The sequence below is a fragment of the Dermacentor albipictus genome, chromosome 1 (assembly GCF_038994185.2).
Source record: "Dermacentor albipictus isolate Rhodes 1998 colony chromosome 1, USDA_Dalb.pri_finalv2, whole genome shotgun sequence".
Taxonomy (NCBI): domain Eukaryota; kingdom Metazoa; phylum Arthropoda; class Arachnida; order Ixodida; family Ixodidae; genus Dermacentor; species Dermacentor albipictus.
Window position 1 is genome coordinate 497,747,937 of NC_091821.1, and position 22,166 is coordinate 497,770,102.

Below are 22,166 nucleotides of genomic sequence, written 5' to 3' on the forward strand. Positions count from 1 at the left end.
GTCCCATTGCTCATGTCGTCCTGACGCTGTCGTCGTTGTGCCATCACAATCATTTAATAATTGTCATCTCAGTGTCGCTATGCGTCATCATACCCTCTCTGTCCTTGCATCGACGTAATTCCTTCGTCACTCCATCGTCGTGCCTGCGTCGGCGTCATACAATCGTTGTAACGCCGCCATGCTCACAGCGACCTTACGGAGCGAGTGCGATAGCAAAGTGCCATGATACCGATGCATGCCGCACATAGCCGACGTAACTGAAGTCTCATAATGACCACTACAGATGTTAACAATCACTGCAGAAACTCCCTAGCCAGACTCGTCAGATAGTGCGCAAGCATTCTTTCCAATCCCTTATCTTGCACACATACGCCTATACGTACCTATCCCATTTATACCTATAGAGGTGATCGTGTCACGCCTTACAGGCAGACGGACGGATAAATTTCCGATGGAAGTATTCCTACAATCAGTGGCGTAGCTAGGTCATCTGGCACCCGGGGCCCTTAGCTCTTCTGTCAACCCCCCCCCCCCCCCCCCCCCACCGGGTGTAGTCGAGGAAGGCGAGGATATCGACAATTTTCGGGTGTCTTCAGACGTATATGACACCCCCACCCCCTTCTACTGGCCCCGTGCACCCGGGGCCCACGGCCCCCCGGCCACCCCTGTTGCTACGCCACTGCCTACAATGCTTACGCATAAATAAAGTGACTTCATTAATACGGTGTGTCATTACATTGCTCCAGTACTAATCGTATTACCGCTGTAGTACGGACGCGAGCGCGGCTGGAAATCATCCGAAAGAAGCGAGTGATGCGTCCCTGGAGAACAAGCAACAACTGACTTTATTTTTGTGTTCGTTCAGCCTCTACGGCTTGGTTGCACACCCTCGCACTACTTCCCTTTCCCGCACACTCCGCGATAATATTTTATCGAGACAAAGGGGGAATGGGGTCTGGCTGCTGCTGTGCGACCATGAGGCCGCCACATGACTTCCCCTCCTAGTGAGTTAGCGAACGTTCATAGGACGAATTAAATTGTTCACAAGTCCATACGACGGGGCGCCCTGGAGACTTGTCCACTGCGTGTCCTTGTGACTTGGCGGGGTTGGACGAGTAGAGCCTTGGAGTGTGGTGTCAGAGATGACGGCGCATGTGAAACGGTGTCTGCTTCTTCAATGTGCGCTAGCTTCAGCCGATCGAGCGATACCACTTCGTGACGACCGCGCACGTCGATAGTGAACTGCTTCTCACCTCGACGCGGCACCCGTAATGGTCCGTTATACGGTGGTTGGAGTGGCCGACGAACTGCGTTGTGGCGCACAAACACGTGTATGCAAGAAGCGAGTTATGGTGGTACGTACAACACACGTGGCGCGGCATATCGCGGTGGTGGGGTGCGAAGGTTTTCCATTATGTCTCGTAGCCTAAGTGCGTAGGCTGCGGTGGCTCTACAACCGTCTTGCGGGCTGCCCTTGAAGAATTCTCCTGGAAGGCCCAATGTCGTTTCGTAGGCCAGTTCGGCCGCGCTGCAGCCAATGTCTGTCTTGACAGCTGTCCGGATTCCCAAGAGGATGAGTGGTAGTGCCTTCATCCAGTGCGCTCTTCTGTCGCAGCGAGCGCAGACTTGAGCTGGCGGTGGAAACGCTCCACCATGCCGTTACTAATCGGGTGGTAGGCGGTTGTTCTGATGCGAGAAGCACCAATGAAACGCGTAATGCTGGCGAAAAGTGATTATACGAAGTGCCTTCCACCGTCCGTTGTTATATTTGATGGTGCACCGAAACGAGCCGCTATAGGTATGGCCTCAGCCCAGCGCGTGAATCTGTCAATGCACGTCAGTAAATAGGCATTCTCTTGGCAAGGCGGCAGAGGTCCGACAATGTCGAGGCGTACGTGGTCGAAACGCGTGTCTGGAGGCGCGAACGTTGCCAACGGGGTCACAGTATGTCGATGAATTTCGGCACGCTGACACGGTATGCATCCTCTTGCCTAGCAACGCACGTCTCCGTTGATACCTGGCCAGATCAACCTTGCAGTGAGCAACTTTTGCGCAGCTTTGATTCCAGGAAGCGATAGCGTGTGAACAGAAAGGAAAATGCGGCGACGTAGATTGGCAGGCACGAAGGGGCGTGGGTTGCCCGTGGAGGTGTCGCAGCAAATCTGGTTGCCTGATCCCAGAATCTGCATCCACTGGAGCTTGAAATCCGTTTTTGTTGTTAGGAGGCTTTTTAGCTCTCCGTCTTCTTTTTGGACTGCCGCCAGCTCGTCAAAGTTAACTTCTGGATCGTTGATGACGTTCATAGCATTTGGAAAAATTTAATGCAATTTGTAGACGATCACAAGGAAGAAGACAAGACAGGCGCCTGTCCCGTCTTCTTCCTTGTGATCGTCTACAAAGCGCATCCAATTTTTCCTAATACAATGAACCAGATTGCCCAACACCGTATCCTGCTAGACGTTTATAGCGCTCCGCGACAGGGCGTTGGCGACGACGTTGTCGCTCCCTTTTACGTGGCGAATGTATGTCGTGAACTCGGAGATGTATGCAAGTTTTCGAAGTTCACGGGCCGTGTGCGTGCCACCGTCTGAACGCACAGAGCGGAGAGCATAAGTCAGCGGCTTATGGTCGGTTAAAATGAAGAGCTCGACGCCTTCCAAGAAATGCCGAAATTTGCGTATACTCGAGTAGACAGCCAGCAGTTCACGCCCGAAGGTGCTGTAGTGGCGCTCAGTAGCTGTCAGCTTCCTCGAGAATATTGCAGTTGGGTGCCATGTGCCGTCGTTCAGCTGTTGCAACACGGCGCCGATGACTATGTCTGAGGCATCGACCATTAAATACTGGGGAATTCCTGGCCGTGGGTATGCCAGGTGAGCCACCTTTGCCAAGGCCTGCTTGCTTTGGTTGAAAGCCCTTTTCGCTTCTTCACACCAAGGCAGGTCATTCGAAGATCCTTGCGTTGCCTTGAGCAGTCCGTGAAGCGGTTGCGTGATATGGGCGCATTTAGGCACAAAGCGGTGGTAGAAGTTTAGCAATCCGAGAAATTCACACAGTTGGCGCTTCGTGGTTGGCAGTGGAAAATTTTGTATGACCTGCACTTTAGATGGGTGTGGCCGTACTCCCGAGCTCGAAATAATGTGGCCCAGAAATTATTACTCAGGCAAGCCGAGTTCACTCTTGGCCGCATTGACGACAACGCCGTGCTCAGATAGGCGCCGAAAAACAATCCGCAGGTGCTCTTCATGTTCTTGTGGGGTGGTGCTCGCGATAAGCAAGTCGTCTAGGTATGCGTGACAAAAATTGAGGCCCCGTAGAACACCGTCAAAAAACCTTTGGAACATTTGACCCGCGTTGCGAAGGCCGAATGGCATGCGCAGGCATTCGAATAGGCCAAAGGGTGTAGTGATAGCAGCCTTGGGGACGTCTTCCGGTGACACAGGTATTTGGTGGTATGCCCGCATGAAATCAATTTTTGAAAAAAGTTTCGCCCCATGCAGACCTGCCAGTATGTCGTGAATATCTGGCACGGGGTACCTGTCGGGCGTTGTGACACTGTTCAGCGCTCGATAGTGCCCGCAAGAACGCCAGCCACCCGATGATCGCTTAGGAACCTTGTGAAGCGGAGATGCCCAAGGACGGGAAGAAGGTTGGATGATGCCCAACTCCAACATGTGGTCGAATTCCTGTCGTGCCACCACCAGTTTCTCTGGCGACAATCGACGTGGTTGGCTCCCAATTGGCGCTGGTGTGTCAAGTCAGAAAATTCGCTCAGTATGGAAGTAAAACGAACAGGGCCTGCTGGCTTGATCAGCGTAGAACTGAGCAGCGTATGTCTTGAAGGCTTGCCTTTTACATCGCTTTGTGACACAGGGTCCTGTAACCTCCGGTTACGCACGTCGACTAACAGTCCGAAGTTGCGGAGAAGATCCGCCCCGAGAATGGCGAATTTCACGTCGGCTACTATGTAAATCCATGTAGTGCTCTCTGCAGGCCCAGACTGACGGTTAGCGACCCGTTTCCATACGTGGCTACGGCCCTGTTGTTGACTGCTTGCAAAGAAGATGTGTTCGGGCGCTTTCGGTCCGCGGGCGACGCTCGAAGTACGCTCCCTTCGGTGCCTGTGTCGACGAGGAAGCGGAAACCGCTGTTGCGGTCGGTTAGGAAAAGGCTAGGGAGCGACGTTCTTGCATGGCAGAAACGCTGGTCGCCCTCAGCCCCTGCCCGGAGCGCTTCCCGAGAGATCGCAGGGTGGTACGCATTTGCGTGCAGCGTTGCCGAACTTGCGATGGTACCAACATAGTTTTTGGCGTTTCATAGGCGATTGCGGAGCACTCCGACTGGTTGACCGTGACGCAGTATGGAGGGCAGCCATGGAATCCACGAGACGCGAGATTTCGTTCTTCATCTCTTGAAACTGCTCATGTGGAGACGGTTCGCTTGTGACGGAACTGCCGCCATGTGGCAACTACCACCATGAGCTTGTCGGCTAAGTAGGCCAGCTTGGATAGATCGTTCTCATTTGAGGCAGTCATGACCATTCTGACGTTCGGGGGGATTTTCTGTAGAAATATTTCTCGGAGCAGCAGCCTGTCAAGACCATCCACTTTGCAGCCCAATAATTGCTGCATATGATGCAGCAGCTGGCTTGGCGTCCTGTCGCCGAGGTTGGCTTCGTGGAGAAGCTGTTGTAGCCGTTGGCTTTCGGGGGGCGTGATCTTGTGAATGAGTGTTGCCTTCAACGCCTCGTAAATGTTGTCTTCTGGTGGGGAAAGTAGCAGGTCTCGAATTTCCCTAGCGGTTGATGGGGGCAAACTGCTCTCCACATAATGGTATTTGGTGGAATCTCCTGTGATGCGCCGTGCAGCAAATCGTGATTCTACCTGAATGAGCCACAATGCAGGGTCCGCCGTCCGAAAGGGAGGCAGCTTGACGTCGACACCGGAGAGTGTAGGAATTTTGGTGCCTTGAGGTGTGTCCATAGCACTTGCTGCTCGTCCGGGTTACCAATGTAGTGCGGGACGTGAGCGCGGCTGGAAATCCGCAGAAAGAAGCGAGTGATGCGTCCCTGAAGATCAAGCAACAACTGACTTTATTTTTGGGTTCGTTCAGCCTCTACGGCACGGTTGCACACCCTCGCACCACTTCCCTTTCCCACACACTCCGCAATAATATCTTATCGAGTCAAAAGGGGGAAGTGTGTGTGGCTGCTGCTGTGCGACCGTGAGGCCGCCACACCGTCAGCAGTAATTGCTATATACATAGCGCCGTAATTTTTTTCGAACTTGAAACGTATCTTTTTATAACTACAGTAGAGTTAGAAACAAACAACCTGTTGCCAATAATATGTTGCATTAGGCGGAATTAATCACTTTTGCCTGCTCTGAGATATTCACATTGAATAAACATGCGATGAGTGCAAAAGTGCCGCGATCGCACAAGGCAACCTTTAGTTGCAATATTAGCTATTTCATATATATTTATATATATATTTATATCTATATTTTATATACATTACGAACAGCAATGGCCCAAAAACAGAGCTTGGTGGGATTTCATACATTACTGTGTGGAGCACCGCAAGGCTCTACCTCATAATATTCTTTAGATTAAGGCAGTCTTCGTTTTCGTCTCGCCGCTCTGCTATATCGATGTCTGTACCCGTGCATCCTGTCTTACTGTAACGTGGTAGTGACGGTTGAGAACACAGCAACAAACCTGTGAATGGTGAAACTAACTTTATTTGGCGAACCTGTGCCCAAAAAAAACAGCCTACACTCAATGCTCAACGAAGGCGGCGAACACAGTCGGCGATCGTCGAAAACCTGATCAGCGGGTCAAGCGCGTCGGCTTTTATAGAGCAGTCGTCGAATGTTCCAGAGAGCCGCGTGTCTTGGAGCGTGTCCCGCGTGACTGGGAGCCACATGTCTTACACAAAGCTCTACACTATTCGGGTCGCGCATACATGCAATCAGATTACACAAGCTTCGGTGACAGACATCGGATGGAACTTCAGCTACATGCAGGGGCGTCCTGCGCTGTGCGATAACATTTATTTATTTATTTATTTATTTATTTATTTATTTACCCTCAGGGTCTTTCGGCATTAGAGAGGGGAGTCGGTTATAAAACAAATAAGAAGGAAATAAATCATGAGCTTATACACAATACTTGCTAGTTATACAACGTTAGTTGAAAGTATGATAAATGCGGTAATATAACATGACATAAAAAAGTAACATTAAACAAAAAAAGGAAAACACTAGGAGCAGTTCGTACAAATGTTTGCTACCGTACATTGTTAGCTAGTGCTTTCCGAAAATGACCATTGTTATGAATAGAAACAATGTCAGAAGGAAGTTCATTCCAATCTTTCAACGTACGTGGCAAAAATGAATGTAAAAAGTGTGTCGTGTTACATGTACCAGTTCTAACTTTATGATGATGATCAGTACGGTGAGATAAGTAATATGGTAGCGACATGAATTTTGGATCAAGTGTAGGGTGGTGATACAGCTTATGAAAAAATGAAACGCGGGAAATTTTTCGACGTGTTGCTAGCGGTTGAAGACCCAGATTCGATTTCATTGAAGAAACGCTCGCACGACGATAGTAATTCCAAAGAATAAAACGAGTGGCGTTGTTTTGGATGAGTTCAAGGGAATGTATTAGGTTTTCGTGGTAAGGGTCCCATTTAGCTGCAGCGTATTCTAATTTTGGCCGTAACAGGGTTTTATAAAGTGGGGTGAAACGCGGTCGCCCAATAAAGATAAACAAGTACACGTGTCAATACCTGCTCCTAAAACGCATCGACCCGATTCTGCAACAAACGAAATTAATAAACAAAAACACCCGTAGCAAGGAAACAACAAAATAAGGAAATTCGTCAGCGTGCGTGGAAGGGTTTAAGACGCAGCTAGTGGACCACTTGGACCACCACGTGGACCACGTGGCGCCGCTTTGAATGCGAAATGCTGTCCGGCACGATCTCATAGTCCTGTGCGCCAATACGTCGGATGCCCTTGTAGGATCCGAAATAGCGTCGCAATAGTTTCTCACTGCGTCATCGTCGGAGTATCGGGGTCCAAACCCAAACACAGTCGCCGGGCTGGTACTCGACGTAGCGTCGTCGGAGCTTGTAGTGTCGGCTGTCGGTACGATTCTCGTTCTTGATCCGTAGGCGGGCGAGCTTTCGGGCTTTTTCGGCGCGCTGGAGGCAGGTAGCGATATCAAGATTCTCCTCGTCAGTGACGTGCTGCAGCATGGCGCCGAGCGTTGTCGTCGTGTTCCTGCCACAAACCAGCTTGAACGGCGTCATCTGTGTTGTTTCTTGCACCGCCGTGTGGTAAGCGAAGTTTACGTACCGCAGAACGGCATCCCAGGTCTTGTATTCGACGTCGACTTACATCGCAAGTACGTTGGCGAGGGTCTTATTCAGGCGCTCCGTAAGGCCATTGGTCTGTGGGTGGTAGGTAGTTGTCGTCCTGTGTTTTGTCTGACTGTACTGCAGAATGGCTTGGGTGAGCTCCGCTTTAAAAGCCGTTCCTCTGTCGGCGATGGGCATTTTGGGCGCCATGTCGCAGCAGCATGTCCTCGACAAAGAATTTCGCCACTTCGACTGTGCTACCTTTCGGCGGAGCTTTCGTTCGGGTGAAGTAGGTAAGCGGGTGAGGTAGTCCGTCGCTACAACAGTCCACTTATTTCCGATTGTTGACGTCGGAAACGGTCCCAACAAGTTCATACCGATCTGTTGAAATGGTCGGCAAGGAGGCTAGATTGGCTGTAGCAATCCCGCTGGCCTTCACGGTGGCGTCTTGCGTCGCTGACAGTCTCGGCTTGTCCTCATGTAACGGACGACGACAGCGGTCAGGCACGCCCAATATTACATTTCATGTATCCTCGGTAGCGTCCGAGAGAATCCGAGGTGCCTACCCGCCGCGGTCGCTAAGTGGCTATGGTGTTAGGCTGCTGAGCAAGAGATCGTGGGATTGAATCCCGGCCTCGCCGGCCGCATACCGATGGGGGCGAAATGCGAAAACATCCATGTACTTAGATATAGGTGTACGTTAAAGAACCCCAGGCGGTCGAAATTTCCGGAGTCCCCCACTATGGCGGGCCTCATAATCAGAAAGTGGTTTTGGAACGTAAAACCCCATAATTTAATTTTTAATCCGAGCTGTCCAGTGGTCGAATAGTCATGTAGTGCCTGCAGTACTTCTGGACGCAGCGCTGACGGAACAATAAGAAGGGAGTTGGCGCAAACTGGTGAGAAGTTTTTCCTTACGGGTAGGTTGTTTGGAAGCGAGAACGAAGATTATCCGCGCTTAAATGCCCCAGGGACAATGTCAGTGTGCCCTTCCAAGTACTCGACGAGGTTTTCAGCTCCGTGTCTGCTCGTTGCTGTTCAGCGAAGTCTATCACGCTTAATATTCCAAGGAAGGTGTCGTTTTCCACGTCATTTTGCCGTGGCGAATCAATGGGGACGCCTGATAGGCAATCGGCATCATAGTGTTTTCGTCCGGGCTTGTAGGTTACAGTGATATCGTATTCTTGCAGTATTAGGCTCCACCACGCCAGCCGTCCTGAAGGGTCCCTTAAATTCACTAGCCAACGCAATGCGTCATGGTCGCTGACGATTTTGAATGGCCTGCCATTAGGCGGGGGCGAAATTTTGCTTTAGCCAAAATGATGGCGAGGCATTCCTTTTCAGTTGTAGAATAATTCGCTTCCGCTTTTGACAACGACCATCTAGCGTAAGCTATACCGCGTTCTAGTCCGTCTTTCCTCTGGTCTAGGACGGCCCCGAGGCCTAGGCTACCGGCGTCAGTGGGGATTTCGATATTGGAGTCCTCGTCGAAGTGTGCAAGTACTAGGGACGACTGCATGCGTCGTTTGAGTTCTTGAAATGCGTCGGCTTGCGGCGTTTTCCACTTGAACTCGACATCACATTTCGTTAGATGTGTCAGCGGCTCAGCGATGCGCGAAAACTGCTTGACAAAGCGCGTGTAGTAGGCACACGTGCCAAGGAATCGATGCACTGCCTTCTTGTTGATGGGCTGTAGGAACTTTGCTTAGGGCGCTGTCTTCTGCGGGTCGGAGCCGACTCCAGACTTGCTGATGACGTGGCCTAGGAACAGAAGCTCATCTTAAGCGAAGCTACACTCTTCGGGCTTCAGAGTGAGCCCTGATGACTTCATGGCGAACACCACGACGTCACGCAAATAAACAAGACAGGTCTACCAGTTCAATCCTGCTAACACCGTGTCCATGACGCGCTGAAACGTTGCAGGCGCCGAGCACAGTCCTAATGGCATGACCTTGAACTGGTAGAGGCAGTATGGTGTTATGAAGGCGGTCTTTTCGTGATCTCTCTCGTCGACTTCTATTTGCCAGTAGCCAGACTTGATGTCCATCGATGAGAAGTATTTAGCGTTCCAGAGCCGATCCAATGCGTCGTCTATCCGTGGAAGGGGGTATACGTCCTTCCTCGTGACCTTGTTCAGTCGACGATAATCGACGCAGAAACGTAGGGTTCCGTGCTTTTTCTTCACCAAGACTGCAAGAGATGCCCACGGGCTTTTCGACGGCGGGTGATGTCTTCGTGCAGCATTTCGTCAACTTGTTCTCTTATAGCTTCACGTTCTCGCGTCGAAACTCGGTAAGGGTTCTGGCGGAGTTGTCTAGCGCACTCTTCAGTGATTATGCGACGCTTAGCGACTGGTATTAGCCGAATCCTCGATGACGTCAAAAAGCAGTGTTTCTATTGTCGGAGCAGACTTCTGAGTTGTTGCTGCTAATCATGAGGAGAGTTGGATTCATGTCGAAGTCTGCGTCGCGAATTATGGTCGTCGGGGTAGATGCGAAATAGTCCGAGAGGACGAACGCATTGCTGGTCTCCAGATGAAAAAAATGATGATGAAAAACTTCATTTATCCCTCTTTAAAGGGAAGGGGGCAATGAAATAGAGGGTGGGGGAGGAACTCCAGAATTTCTTCGATGTATGCGGTGATCATGCCCTTGTTGATGGGCTTGAACTCCTGGCTGAAGTTTGTCAGCAACACTTTCGTTTTTCCGCCGTGCAGTCGAGCGATCCCTCTTGCGACGCAAATTTCACTGTCTAGCAGTAGACGTTGGTCACCTTCGATGACGCCTTCTACGTCGGCAGGTGTTTTGGTGCCGACGGAAATGACAATGCTGGAGCGGGGCAGGATGCTGTGTTGGTCTTCGAGCACGCTCCAGGCATGGTGACTACGAGAGCTCTCCATCGGTATCGCTCTATCTTCAGACAGCGTTATCTACTTTGACTTCAGGTCGATGAATGCGCCGTGTTGGTTCAGGAATTCCATACGAAGAATGACGTTTCATGAACACTAATGAAGGATAACGAAGGTGGCAGGGTAAGTGCCGTCATGAGCTGTAATTCTTGCCATGCAGATTCCAGTCGGCGTGATAAGGGGTCCAGTGGTCCGAATTTGAGGGCGTTCTCATGCTGTCTTAACTTTCTTCAACTGGGTGGCAATGGGTCCGCTCATGACGGAGTAATCGGCTCCTGTGTCTACTAAGACGGTGACTATGTGGCCGTCGAGAAGCACGTCGAGCTCGGTGGGTCTTTGTCTAGCGTTACAGTTAGGTCTTGGCGTCGGATCATGGCTGCGTCGAGTTGGCCTGTGGCTTGTACATGGCGTCGTCAGGTGGTCTTTCCTCAGCGTATTCTTTGCTTGCAGACTTCGTCGCGGCGGCGACGTGTCGTTGCTATGTCGTAGAGGTAGTCTCTTCGGAGTCTTCTTGGGATCATAGTGAGTTCGACGAACGGCAGCCGCACCTACATCGGTTGCTGCTTTTAGTTTTCCGGATATGGGTTCGGAGACCGGCCCCGGGCTGGGCCAGCGTATGGTCGGCGCTGCGGCGGTAAGTAGCGGCCTGGTGATTGCGAATGGGATGGTCGTCGAGGGCTCCACTGAGTGGCGGCGAGGTAGCCGGCGATACCGCGAGGTCGTTCGCCAAGCTCTGGTCGCGGCGCGTTAACGGCGAACCCTCGCAGTCCCCTCTCCCGGTATGGGCATCCGCGACAGACGTGACCCGCTTCTCCGCAGTGGTAACAGAGCGGGCTGTGGTCAGGAGCGCGCCAAATGTCCGTCTTCCTCGCGTATCTTAGCTGCGCAACGGGTGGTGTGCTGGCGGCGGCGGAGGAGGACAACGGAATCGTGGCGTTAAAGGGACCGGGCGCGGTCGCGCAGGGGGCCTTGGCGGCGGGCGACAGCGGCGTAGGTCATCACTTCCGGCTGGGGCTGCGGTGATTGTGGTTGCGCCTCAGGAACTCTAAGGGATCGCTGAACCTCTTCTTTGATGATTTCGGTGATTGAGGCCACTTGAGGCTGCGACCTCGGGTACAACTTCCGCAGCTCTTCCCGTACGACTGCTCTGATAGTCTCGCACAGATAGTCGACGGCCATTAATTGAACTCCGGCATAGTTTGTAAAGTTTGTGCGGCTGTTGAATTGCCGGTTTCGCATTTCGAGTGTATTCTCGAGGCTGGTGGCCTCGCGAAGAAACTCTTCTACGTTTTCGGTGGGCTTTGTATCATTGCGCCGAAAAGTTCTTCCTTCGCACCACGCATGAGTAGGCGGACTTGCTCCTCCTCGGGCATATCCGAGTCGGCTTGGCGGAACGCGTGGCTCATTTCTTCCGTAAACATGGCAATGTTCTCGTTAGGTAGCTGTACTCGGGCATCCAGCATAGCTTCGGCCCTTTTCTTGCGCACAACGGCCGTAAAGGTGTGCAGGAAGCCGCTACGGACCAGGTCCCATGTTGTCAAGGTCGACTCCCGGTTCTCAAACCACGTTCTGGCGGCATCTTCTAAGGCGAAGTATACATGCCGCAGCTTGTCGCCGGAGTCCCAGTTACGGAAAGTCGCGATTCGTTCGTAGGTCTCCAGCCAGGATTCCGGGTCTTGAGTCGCTGCGCCATGGAAGGTCGGTGGATCCTGAGTTTCTTGCAGGATAACGGGGGACGCTGCGGTAGCCATTGGCCGCGATCTTCTTGGTCGTCTCAGGTAAACGTCCGTGTTCCAGGGGTAGCTGTTCCAGTCGGCGGCATGCTCGGTGATCCGGGAGGCCGTAGGTTTTGTGCTTGCGGTCCGGGCTTGGATAACGGCTTGTCGGGGGCTTCCGGTACATGAACGAACCAGCACCTTCACCAGGTGGCACGTGAGAGTGACGGTTGAGGACCCCAACAAAACTGTGAATGGCGAAACTAACTGTATTGGGCGAACCCGTGCCCAGAAAAAACAGGCGGCACTCAATGCTCAACGAAGGCGGCGAACATTGTCGGCGATTGTCGAAAATCTAATCGGTCGGTCAAGCGCGTCGATTGTTAAAGAATAATCACTGGTACCCGCGTGTCTTCCACCAAGTTCTACACTATCCGCGCCGCACATGCATGCAATCAGATTACGCAAGCTTCAGTGACAGACATTGGATGGAACCATGGACAACATTCCAGAAACGTCAGGTACATGCAGGTGCGTCCTGCCCTGTGCGATAACATTTTTTCGGCGGTGAAACGCGGTCACCTGATAAAGGTAAACAAGTGTCAATATATTACCAATAACAGAGAAAGCTCATCATGACAGCGCTTCTGTTAGATTAGACTAAGGGGTTTTACGTGCCAAAACCACTTTCTGATTATCAGGCACGCCGTAGTGGAGGACTCCGGAAATTTCGACCACCTGGGGTTCTTTAACGAGTGCCTAAATCTAAGCACACAAGTGTTTTCGCATTTCGCCCCCATCGAAATGCGGCCGCCGTGGCCGGGATTCGATCCCGCAACCTCGTGCTCACCAGCCCAACTCCATATCCACTGAGCAACCACGGCGGGTCCCGCACTTCTGTCAACAGTGAAGTTGCAATCGAAGTTGCGCCATGGAGTACGCGGCATCATCTCAACTCAGCATCCCGTGCCGCCAAATTTCGTTCTAATCAGCACGAAATGACTAGTAAACGTTCATTCTCAACTAAATAAAAGTGTTTTACGTGTATAAAAATGTTATAAAAATTAATTTGTCCTTGTTTTGCTACGGAAATTTCCATGCGGATAAAATGACCCACTATTGCCAGCTGCGCTGCATGGTAGCATTTACAGTGGCTCATTCATGTTAACGATGGGCTATTACTGTACCGTTGTAATATAACGACCACTAGTGCCACTAGCATGGGGTCGTCCACTAGTGCCACTAGCATGGGGTCGTCATTAGGCCATGAGATGCCATCATCATAACCAAATCGGCCCGACGTTCCATGCTGCCTGGGTTACGGTACGCCTCCTTTCTGTATAAAGAACATAGGACGCTGCAAGGAAGCGACACGCCCACTTACTAGAGCGAAGTACGCCAGGTGCTCCCACACTGTGAGGTCACTGAATAGAACATTGTTCTGGGGGCACATCGCACTTCTCACATTCCAGTCGCCGTCCTCGGAAGAATCCAGGTGGCTAATCTCAACCCGACCTCGCGTTGGTCTCAACAAACCTGTGAAAAAATCAAACTAGGACTCACTTGAATTCAACCTTACACCAGTGTGCAAATACACGGTCTGGCTTTCAATGTTTCTTATTTGATATCTGGATGAAGGATAGTTACAATCAGTACAAGATGACAAATAAGGCTCATATTTATTAGCGATCAGCTTGATTAAAAATGCGACATGTTGAGGTACGCGGGCAACAAAAAATTGTGCCTGTTCACATGAAAGACCAATATTGTTAGCCACAAGCCCACTTCTTTTAAACTAACCACATTAAGTACAGATCCGTCTTGTCGCGCCCGCACACTTAGGGGTTTCCTCTTTCGTTTATTTGCTTGTTTTGCTATGAAACATGTTCAAATTTCATTATTCTATCGCTATGTGCTTATTACCTTTTCATTTATTGATTAGGAAGGACAACACCACACTTTTGCCTATATTACAGGCGCCATTCTTTGCGTGAAACGTTCCACTTAGTGTAAATCGATATACGGACAAAGGTGGCTGAATACTCGCAGTTTCGTTCATACCTTAGCTAGCTGGGATGTTTTGAATGTTACAATTCCTGGTCATAGTGATGTTTGACCGTATTCAAAGTGCTCTATGTACGTAGGGATACTGTTTTAGTGTTTACATAATTTGGGTTGTGTGAATAGTTTTGTGCTACTGCCATGCCAGTCTCTGTAGCAGGTGCTACGGTTGCGTGGATGTCTTATTTTCTCTTTAATAATGCCATACCAGGTATTTCGGGCCACTGTCAAGCTACTTGCAAGTTTTTAGCCCAAAATTATCATTCAGTGTCCTCACTGCCAAATAAAATTTTGAGTGGGTTGATTTAGTGTAACTGCATATGTAACGACAAGAAAACGTTATCTGGCTTGTTTAATGGATGACTATACATATGGCAGAAACACGCAGAGAAATCGTAGTCTATATAAATTTAAACGAGCCAGAAGTTCACGGTAACACGGAGCCTTGAAGTGATCGACGGGGTTCGAACAAGAGATGTCGGCGGAGCCAATGTTTCAGCAAGGGGAGCTCAATTCTTCAGTTGTTACCCTCACGACCCTCACGAGGGAATACACTTGGGTCGTTTAGGTGCGCTGATACACCTGCTTGCGGTTGGCCTGTTTCCGGTGCGCCCCTTGCCGGGGCTCCTCCCGTTAATCATGGATATATTTGGATGAATTTTTGTCTGGATATATGGGACGTGATTCTGCATCGTTTCAGCCTGCTCTGAAGTCGATCCACCCAATATCACGTGAGTTACTTTACTTTTTGCGATAACCACGATAGGATTTGCACGCGTGACACCATGAATGTTAATTTATTTGACGCACGTTGAGGGGCTAGATCGTAGGGGGGCTAGGGTTTGAATCTATGTATGGTGTGTAAGCGCTACTGAATGAAGACGTATAAAGAAAAAAGACACACCAAGACAGCACTGTCTCTGTGTGCCTCTTTCTTTATACGTCCTCGTTCAGTCGCGCTTGCACATTATATATTTTTTGTATAATTAGTAAGCGAATGTTTAAAGTTTATACCACGGGTAAAACTACTATCGTTACTTCGAACAACTATCCATCAATTTGCTATGCCAATCGGTGCTTCGCCTTTCGGGCGAAACTGCCACTTTTTCGTCTCACCCTTTCGCCATAGTGTCCTCCTCTGCTTCCCTCCTGAAGGATCCGCGGCACCCTTCTCCTCCGGTTTCCTAGCGTTTTTCATCCCCCACAGCGCTCCCTGTTCGCTTTCATCTTTCCCCTTGCTCGTTCGCTCTGTTACGCCGACGCTCGCCGCAGAAACGGGGGCCTAAGGCCTACGCTCTAAATATAAATAACAAAAACGTACTTCCTTTTCCGTAACAGGGGCATAACTTATGGGCATAACACAACACATGGATGGCTGCAATAAGTCATGTACGAGGGAGCGTTATCCTCACCCTCGAAGAAGCGAAAACAAAAGTTGCGTCCTTTATGCGGTGGCGGGAAGAGGAGGAGAGAGAGAATAAACTTTATACAAAAAAGCACCCGAGCGTAGGTTCACCTCCACTCTCCACTCTCCCCTTCAGCCCAGGGGTCCAGCGGCCTTCGCTGCCCTTCTCGTGCGGGTAACCAGGTTGACCTGCTCCATCGAGTCGGAGTTGGGCAGCGCTGCCTCCAATTGCCGTGTGGTGCGGTGTGTTATGAGTGTGAGCTGTAGTGGGCTTGTACAAGCCCATACCACATAGTAAAGTGTGGCGCAAGGACGCAGCTTGGGCATTTTAAAGAATACAGCGCAGGGTCTATGGCGTGGTAGAGACTCAAGTGTGCACATGTGTTTCTTTAATGTTTCCGCCATACTACGGCTTCCTCTCGCGTGAGAGCATTATGAGGCGGTAGCAGTGTTCTTCATGAAAGGTGATAGCACTGGATGTGCATGTAGGTGAAGGTATCGTCTCGGGGGGAACTGCTCGGCATATCCCTTTCGCGGCTCCCGGCGAGCATGTGCTCGGGCGAAGGCGTGTGCCCGCTGATTGTCACGTAAGGACTCATGCTCCGGAGTCCACACGACTTGTATGTATGGCGGGAGCGGGTACTTTCCGCTCAGAAGGCAATGTGCGGCCTCGGAAATGGAGAGAAACTAGACATAAAAACTCTTTACAGCGCAAACACAAGCAGCCACAAAGTATAAGGGACAGGACACAAGCGCTGACTGTCAACTAACTTTTATTAACGGAAGACGAGTGCCTTATATAAGGGGAAAGGCAGAAGTGAAGGGGGAAGGGAGTGATACAATCGGGGAAAATGACGATGCGCATCGATGAACGAACGTGCCAGCAGTCAACGCATTCAGGCGCTGACTGCTGGCAAGAGGAATGCGTTGACTGCTGGCACGTTCGTTCATCGATGCGCATCGTCATTTTCCCCGATTGTATCACTCCCTTCCCCCTTCACTTCTGCCTTTCCCCTGCCTTGAGTGGGCACGGGAGAGCAGCTACCATGCGGTCGCTGCTAAGCTCTCCTTTCTGCTTTCTTGTGCAGATTGCTGTTTTCGGCTCATCGTCGTCACCGTCTAGCACGTGTGCTCCGTTTACATCTCAATCGAATTTCCTGCTGGATCCACCGCCACAAGCAGCTGACAACAGCCTTGATTATCTGAGCATCGAAGACGTCATCATCTTCACGCCGGTATCAAGCGGGACACGGACACTGCCGCCAGCGGCAGCACTGCAGCGCTCAGATTTAAGCAACTGGCATCAGCAAGGCGCTTCCAGTGGGCACGGGAGAGCAGCTACCATGCGGTCGCTGCTAAGCTCTCCTTTCTGCTTTCTTGTGCAGGTTAGTCAGTCCGAATCGCTTTTTTGTAAACGTACAAACAATGTTGGTTTGCTGCTCTTCCCTTGCCCACAAGTGCTGGCTGCCACTCTGAGTGATTGTGTCTCTGTTGCTATGTTGCTCTTACTTTCCGGGGACGTAGAATTAAACCCTGGTCCTCATACTCAAGCTCAACATAAGCACAATGCAGTTATGGCGGCCATAGCTGCTTTGTCGTTAAAATTTGACACGCGACATGCCGAGATGATGAATGCCATAGCTGAACTAAAGGCTAACCAAGAAAACCTTACTGAGACCGTTTCAGACCTTTCCAATAGAGTGACTGCTGTTGAAGCTGCGGTTGAGTCTTTTGAAAATATGCCTTCAGTAAGTGATATTACTACCGCAGTCCATGAGGCAGTTTCAAATGAAAGCGCTTCGCTCGCGTCAAGACTAGACGTTCTGGAGGACCATTCAAGACGCGACAACTTGATCTTCTATGGTATCTCAGACAACGTATCAGAAACGTGGGCTCAATCAGAAGCCCAGATCCATAACTTTCTTAGAAACTGTCTCAACATGACTCCCTCGGAAGTCGCTATCCATAGGGCTCATAGGCTAGGCACATACGTTGTCGGCAAGACACGGCCTGTTATAGCTAAGTTTGTGTCTTCCAAAATGAGAGACCATATACTCTCGCAAAAAGCGAAGTTTAAAGCCGATGGTATTTCAGTCGGCGAAGACTTTCGCAAAGCCACTCGTCAATCACGGAAAGCACTAAATGACTTTGGCAAGGCCAGCGACCAGTCTTTTTCTTTGCGACATAACAAACTAATCATAGGTAAAAAATGTTACGTTTATTGCGCAGCTACAGATGAAGTATGCGAGATCGGACCAGCTAGGAGCGCGATTACCCCAACAAACAACAAACCATCCGGTCCACAATCTTCACATTTGGGTGCAGCATAGCTATCTCGTGTTCCAAAGCAAGCAAACTCCTTATCACTTCTTTTTACAAATGTCCGAAGTATCGCCAACAAACGCACATCACTGTCATCACATATCGACGCATGCTCAGCTGATATAGTTGTGCTCACCGAAACATGGCTTTCAGCAAAAATTAAAGATAGTGAAATACTAGACTGTCAAAAAACATAACTTTTACAGGTACGATCGCGATTTCCGTACGGGCGGAGGTGTACTGATTGCCGTGAGTTCTGCTATCCCTTCCTTCACTATCCCCACTGACTCACCATTAGAAATAGTTTGCACTCGTGTTGGTTTTCCCACTGGCGACCTCATCTTTTGCGCGTGTTATAGGTCTCCATCCTCCACTACCAATTTCTGCACTGACCTTCATGACGTCCTTAACAAATTAGTTGTTCGATACCCAAAATCACATTTGTTCTTACTAGGTGATTTTAATTTTCCAAACATAGTGTGGCAAAATGGTGTTTCCTCCCTTAAGCAGTCATCTTCCGAGTGCACCCATCTTTTGGACATTTGCGCTGATTTTAATCTAACCCAGCTGATTCATGAACCCACACGCACTACCAGCACTTCGTCTAATACTTTAGACCTCTTTTTTACAACAGCTCCAGATTTGGTTTCTCCTCCAACATACCTTACAGGAATAAGTGACCACTCGCTTCTCCACTTAACACTTAAGAAGAAAGTTCGCTCGAAGAAAACAGTTAAAACTATATGTGATTACCATGCCGCCGATACCACATCCATTTTAAATGAGCTAGAATCATTCATTACTGACTACACAGTCAACTTTTTTGAACGTACCGTTGAAGAGAACTGGTCATTGTACAAGAACAAACTGCTAACACTAATGGATCGCTATGTACCTAAAAGAAAGATTGTTTCGAGTCCTTCCTCGCCATGGTTTACTGGAATTCTGCGCCGTCTACGCAACAAAACGAAACGTATTTTTCGTCGCGCCAAAGCATCTAATCTTCCCGAACGCTGGGCAGCATATCATTGCATTCACGCAGAATATACTATCGCTATTACAAATGCAAAAAAGATTTTTTTCGATAACACCCTCCCATCACTTTTGCAGTCTAATCCACGTAAATTCTGGAATATTGTTGGTGGCAAAGAAAGCAAAACAATCCAACTAGCCCGTTCTGACAATGTCGCGATCCCTCCGAACCAGTGCTGTTCCGTTTTGAATGATGTATTTGCTTCTGTCTTTCACAAATGTGCTCCTGCAACTCTACCGTCGGTAACTAAATCCTCCTATTTACCAATGAACTCCATTTATATAGATTGGGTCGGCATATAAAAGTTGATTGAAAACCTGAAAATATCTTCTTCATCAGGTGAAGACTCAATTAACTGTAAAATGCTTAAAATTACTGAACCATATTCTTCCATTATGCTTTCGATGCTCTTTTCCCAGTCTCTAGGTTCCTCAGTTCTTCCAAGCGATTGGAGGGTTGGCAAGGTTGTTCCGGTCCCTAAATCAGGTAACACTCATTCCCCCGATAACTATCGTCCTATATCACTGACAAGTATACCATGCAAAATATTGGAGCATATTATACATTCTCATCTGATTGATTTCCTTGAGTCTAATTCCTTTTCCACTGAACAACACGGTTTCAGGAAAACATTTTCATGTGAAACACAACTCATATGTTTTACTAATGACCTATTTACCCATACTGATATGGGCTTCGATGTAGACTGCGTGTTTTTGGACTATGCAAAAGCTTTCGACACTGTTTCACATGATCTTCTCATTCTTAAACTTAGCATGCTTAACATTGACCCTAATGTACTAAACTGGATTAAAAGCTTTCTGTCTAATCGAACTCAGTACGTTTCAGCTAATGAATGTTCATCCTCTCGCACTTCCGTAACATCGGGTGTACCACAGGGATCGGTACTGGGACCCCTCCTTTTCCTCATCTACATAAACGACCTTCCTAAATGCATTTCCCATTCATCTATCAGGCTTTTCGCAGACGACTGCGTCATTTATCGCAAAATAACTAACCACACTGATACTGATAGGCTTCAAGACGATCTTAGAAGCATATCCAACTGGTGCGATAAATGGCTCATGCGACTAAACGTTAATAAATGTAAAACAATGCATGTATCAAGCCGCACTAACACTGACAATACGCGTGTTTACTTACTTCACGATAGTTCTCTTGAATCCGTCAACTCATACAAATACCTAGGTGTCCATATTTCACGTAACTTATCATGGCATACGCACATCAAACACGTCACTAATAACGCTAACCGGGTTCTTGGATACCTGCGTCGAAATTTCTCTGCTGCGCCTATGCCGTTAAAGCTTACCCTCTACAAAACATTAGTGCGACCAAAGCTAGAATATGCATCCACCGTATGGGATCCCCATCAACTCACACTGATAAACACTCTAGAATCCATCCAAAATCGCGCAGCACGTTTTATCTTATCTAACTATTCCTGTTACGCCAGCATTACTTCCATGAAAAACACACTTACATTACCGGAGCTTTCCTTGCGCCGTAAATGTTTTAGACTGTGTCTTTTCCACAGGCTGTATCACCACAACCCACTATTAAAGGATCATCTTATTACTCGCCCCTCATACATTTCATCCCGTTTCGATCACATGTTTAAAGTTGGTGTTCCATATTTTAGAACAAAGATGTGTCATGGTTCTTTTATTCCTAAAACCAGCGCCGACTGGAACGACCTTCCTCCCTCCATCGCTGCCATTTCTGACGTTGGCAACTTCAAAACTGCTCTATTTTCTGCCATTTTGTAATACCTTTTATTGTATAATGATGTACTTTTTTTGTTCACTTACCACTCCTTTCTGTAATGCCTTCGGGCCAGGAAAGTATCCGAAATAAATAAATAAATAAATAAATAAATAAATAAATAAATAGATTGTATCACTACCTTCCCCCTTCACTTCTGCCTTTCCCCTTATATAAGGCACTCGTCTTCCATTAATAAAAGTTAGTTGACAGTCAGCGCTTGTGTCCTGTCCCTTATACTTTGTGGTTGCTTGTGTTTGCGCTGTAAACAGTTTTTATGTCAAGTATGCACCAACTCGCCCAGAAAGAAGTTTTAATGGAGAGAAATTAGTGGATGGCAGCTATGAGCCACGCCTAAGGCAGCATTTCTGCCAGCTCCGAGGGATCGTCATCGTTTAAGTCCTGGGAAGCCACTCTGCCACAGACTTGACGTGCGAAGGGGGCATGCGACATAATTGCAACTCCAAACAGAGTAAAATGAAGATGATTTGAGGAATTGTCATCAATAAGCAAGAAAAGATATGCTGTGCTCAAGGAATTTTATTGCGACTATAACGACATTGTTCCAACAGAACAAAACCAGGAGAGTTTCGCTGCTTTCAGTAAAACACGAGGCGGTGGTATTAAACTTATCAATAACGTAAGACTCGCGAATTTCCCGGCCGTGGTGTGAGGGAAAGCCTGATTCTGATACTGTCGCTTTAAGTCATTGAAAAGGTGTCTAGGAAGCTTGACATGTTTGGATACGGGAAGATTCAAAATAGTTTTTGCGTGTCAGCTGATCCTGCAAGGTGGTGTCTCTGTCTGACCAATGAACCGTTGATTACAGGTACTACATCTGAAAAGGTAGACCACGTTGGCGATGTCACGCGTGAAGTTTCCCTAATCTGGAGAGAGAAGTTGGACGTGGTGGTGGTTGCTCTCTGTGCAGTTATGATGCGAAGGCGGATCTGCGAACGCGTTTTGTTGCAAGGCATACGTTCTGTGCCACGGCTAGGATTTAGGGCTGACTTGATGAAAGTATCGGCTTGGTTGTTAAAGGGACCCTAAAGGCAATTATTAAGTCAAACTAAAGTCATAGATCGGTGCTCGAAGACACGCCTAAAGCGTCACTATTATCGCAAACAATGTTTTAGTAATCGAGAAAATGACGTAAATGCAGGACACGATTTTTCACTGTTCACTGGACATGATTTGCCACTCGATTTGTCATTGTCACTGGATGTTCAAGTACTAGCCCGATGACGAAGGCATTCATTTTATTTCTGTCGCTAGTACTGAACTTCTCCTTATAAAAAGATAATTGCATTCCATTATAATACGGAAGAAGATGATACTTATCCAGTTCTATTCGATGTTTAGAAAAATAACTAATTGGCGCTACACTTGACAATGACGCGGGTGGCCGAAAGGTTGCGTTCTCGCTCGTCTCTGCATCACCCGCGCCTTCGTGTTTGTGTAGTTTCATTATCGCCCAGTGGTGCGCTTGTTTTGTCGGCTCGCGAAACTCCCACAAAATGCAAGTAGCACAAATTTCCACGCCTATATGATGGCGTGCTATGCCTGAGCGGTCC

The 22,166-nt window shown here is 48.8% G+C and overlaps 1 protein-coding gene across 9 annotated transcripts in view; it reads right to left on the reverse strand.

Annotated features, from left to right (window-relative positions):
* The window catches only part of LOC135908829 (phospholipid-transporting ATPase ABCA3-like), a 324,046-nt gene that overhangs the window by 232,559 nt on the left and 69,321 nt on the right, over positions 1 to 22,166 (reverse strand). For all 9 annotated transcript variants that reach the window (XM_065440659.1, XM_065440663.1, XM_070532568.1 and 6 more), the window contains one exon: positions 13,371 to 13,522. In XM_065440659.1, coding sequence (XP_065296731.1) covers positions 13,371 to 13,522 — 152 coding nt within the window. The remainder of the gene's footprint in view (positions 1 to 13,370; positions 13,523 to 22,166) is intronic.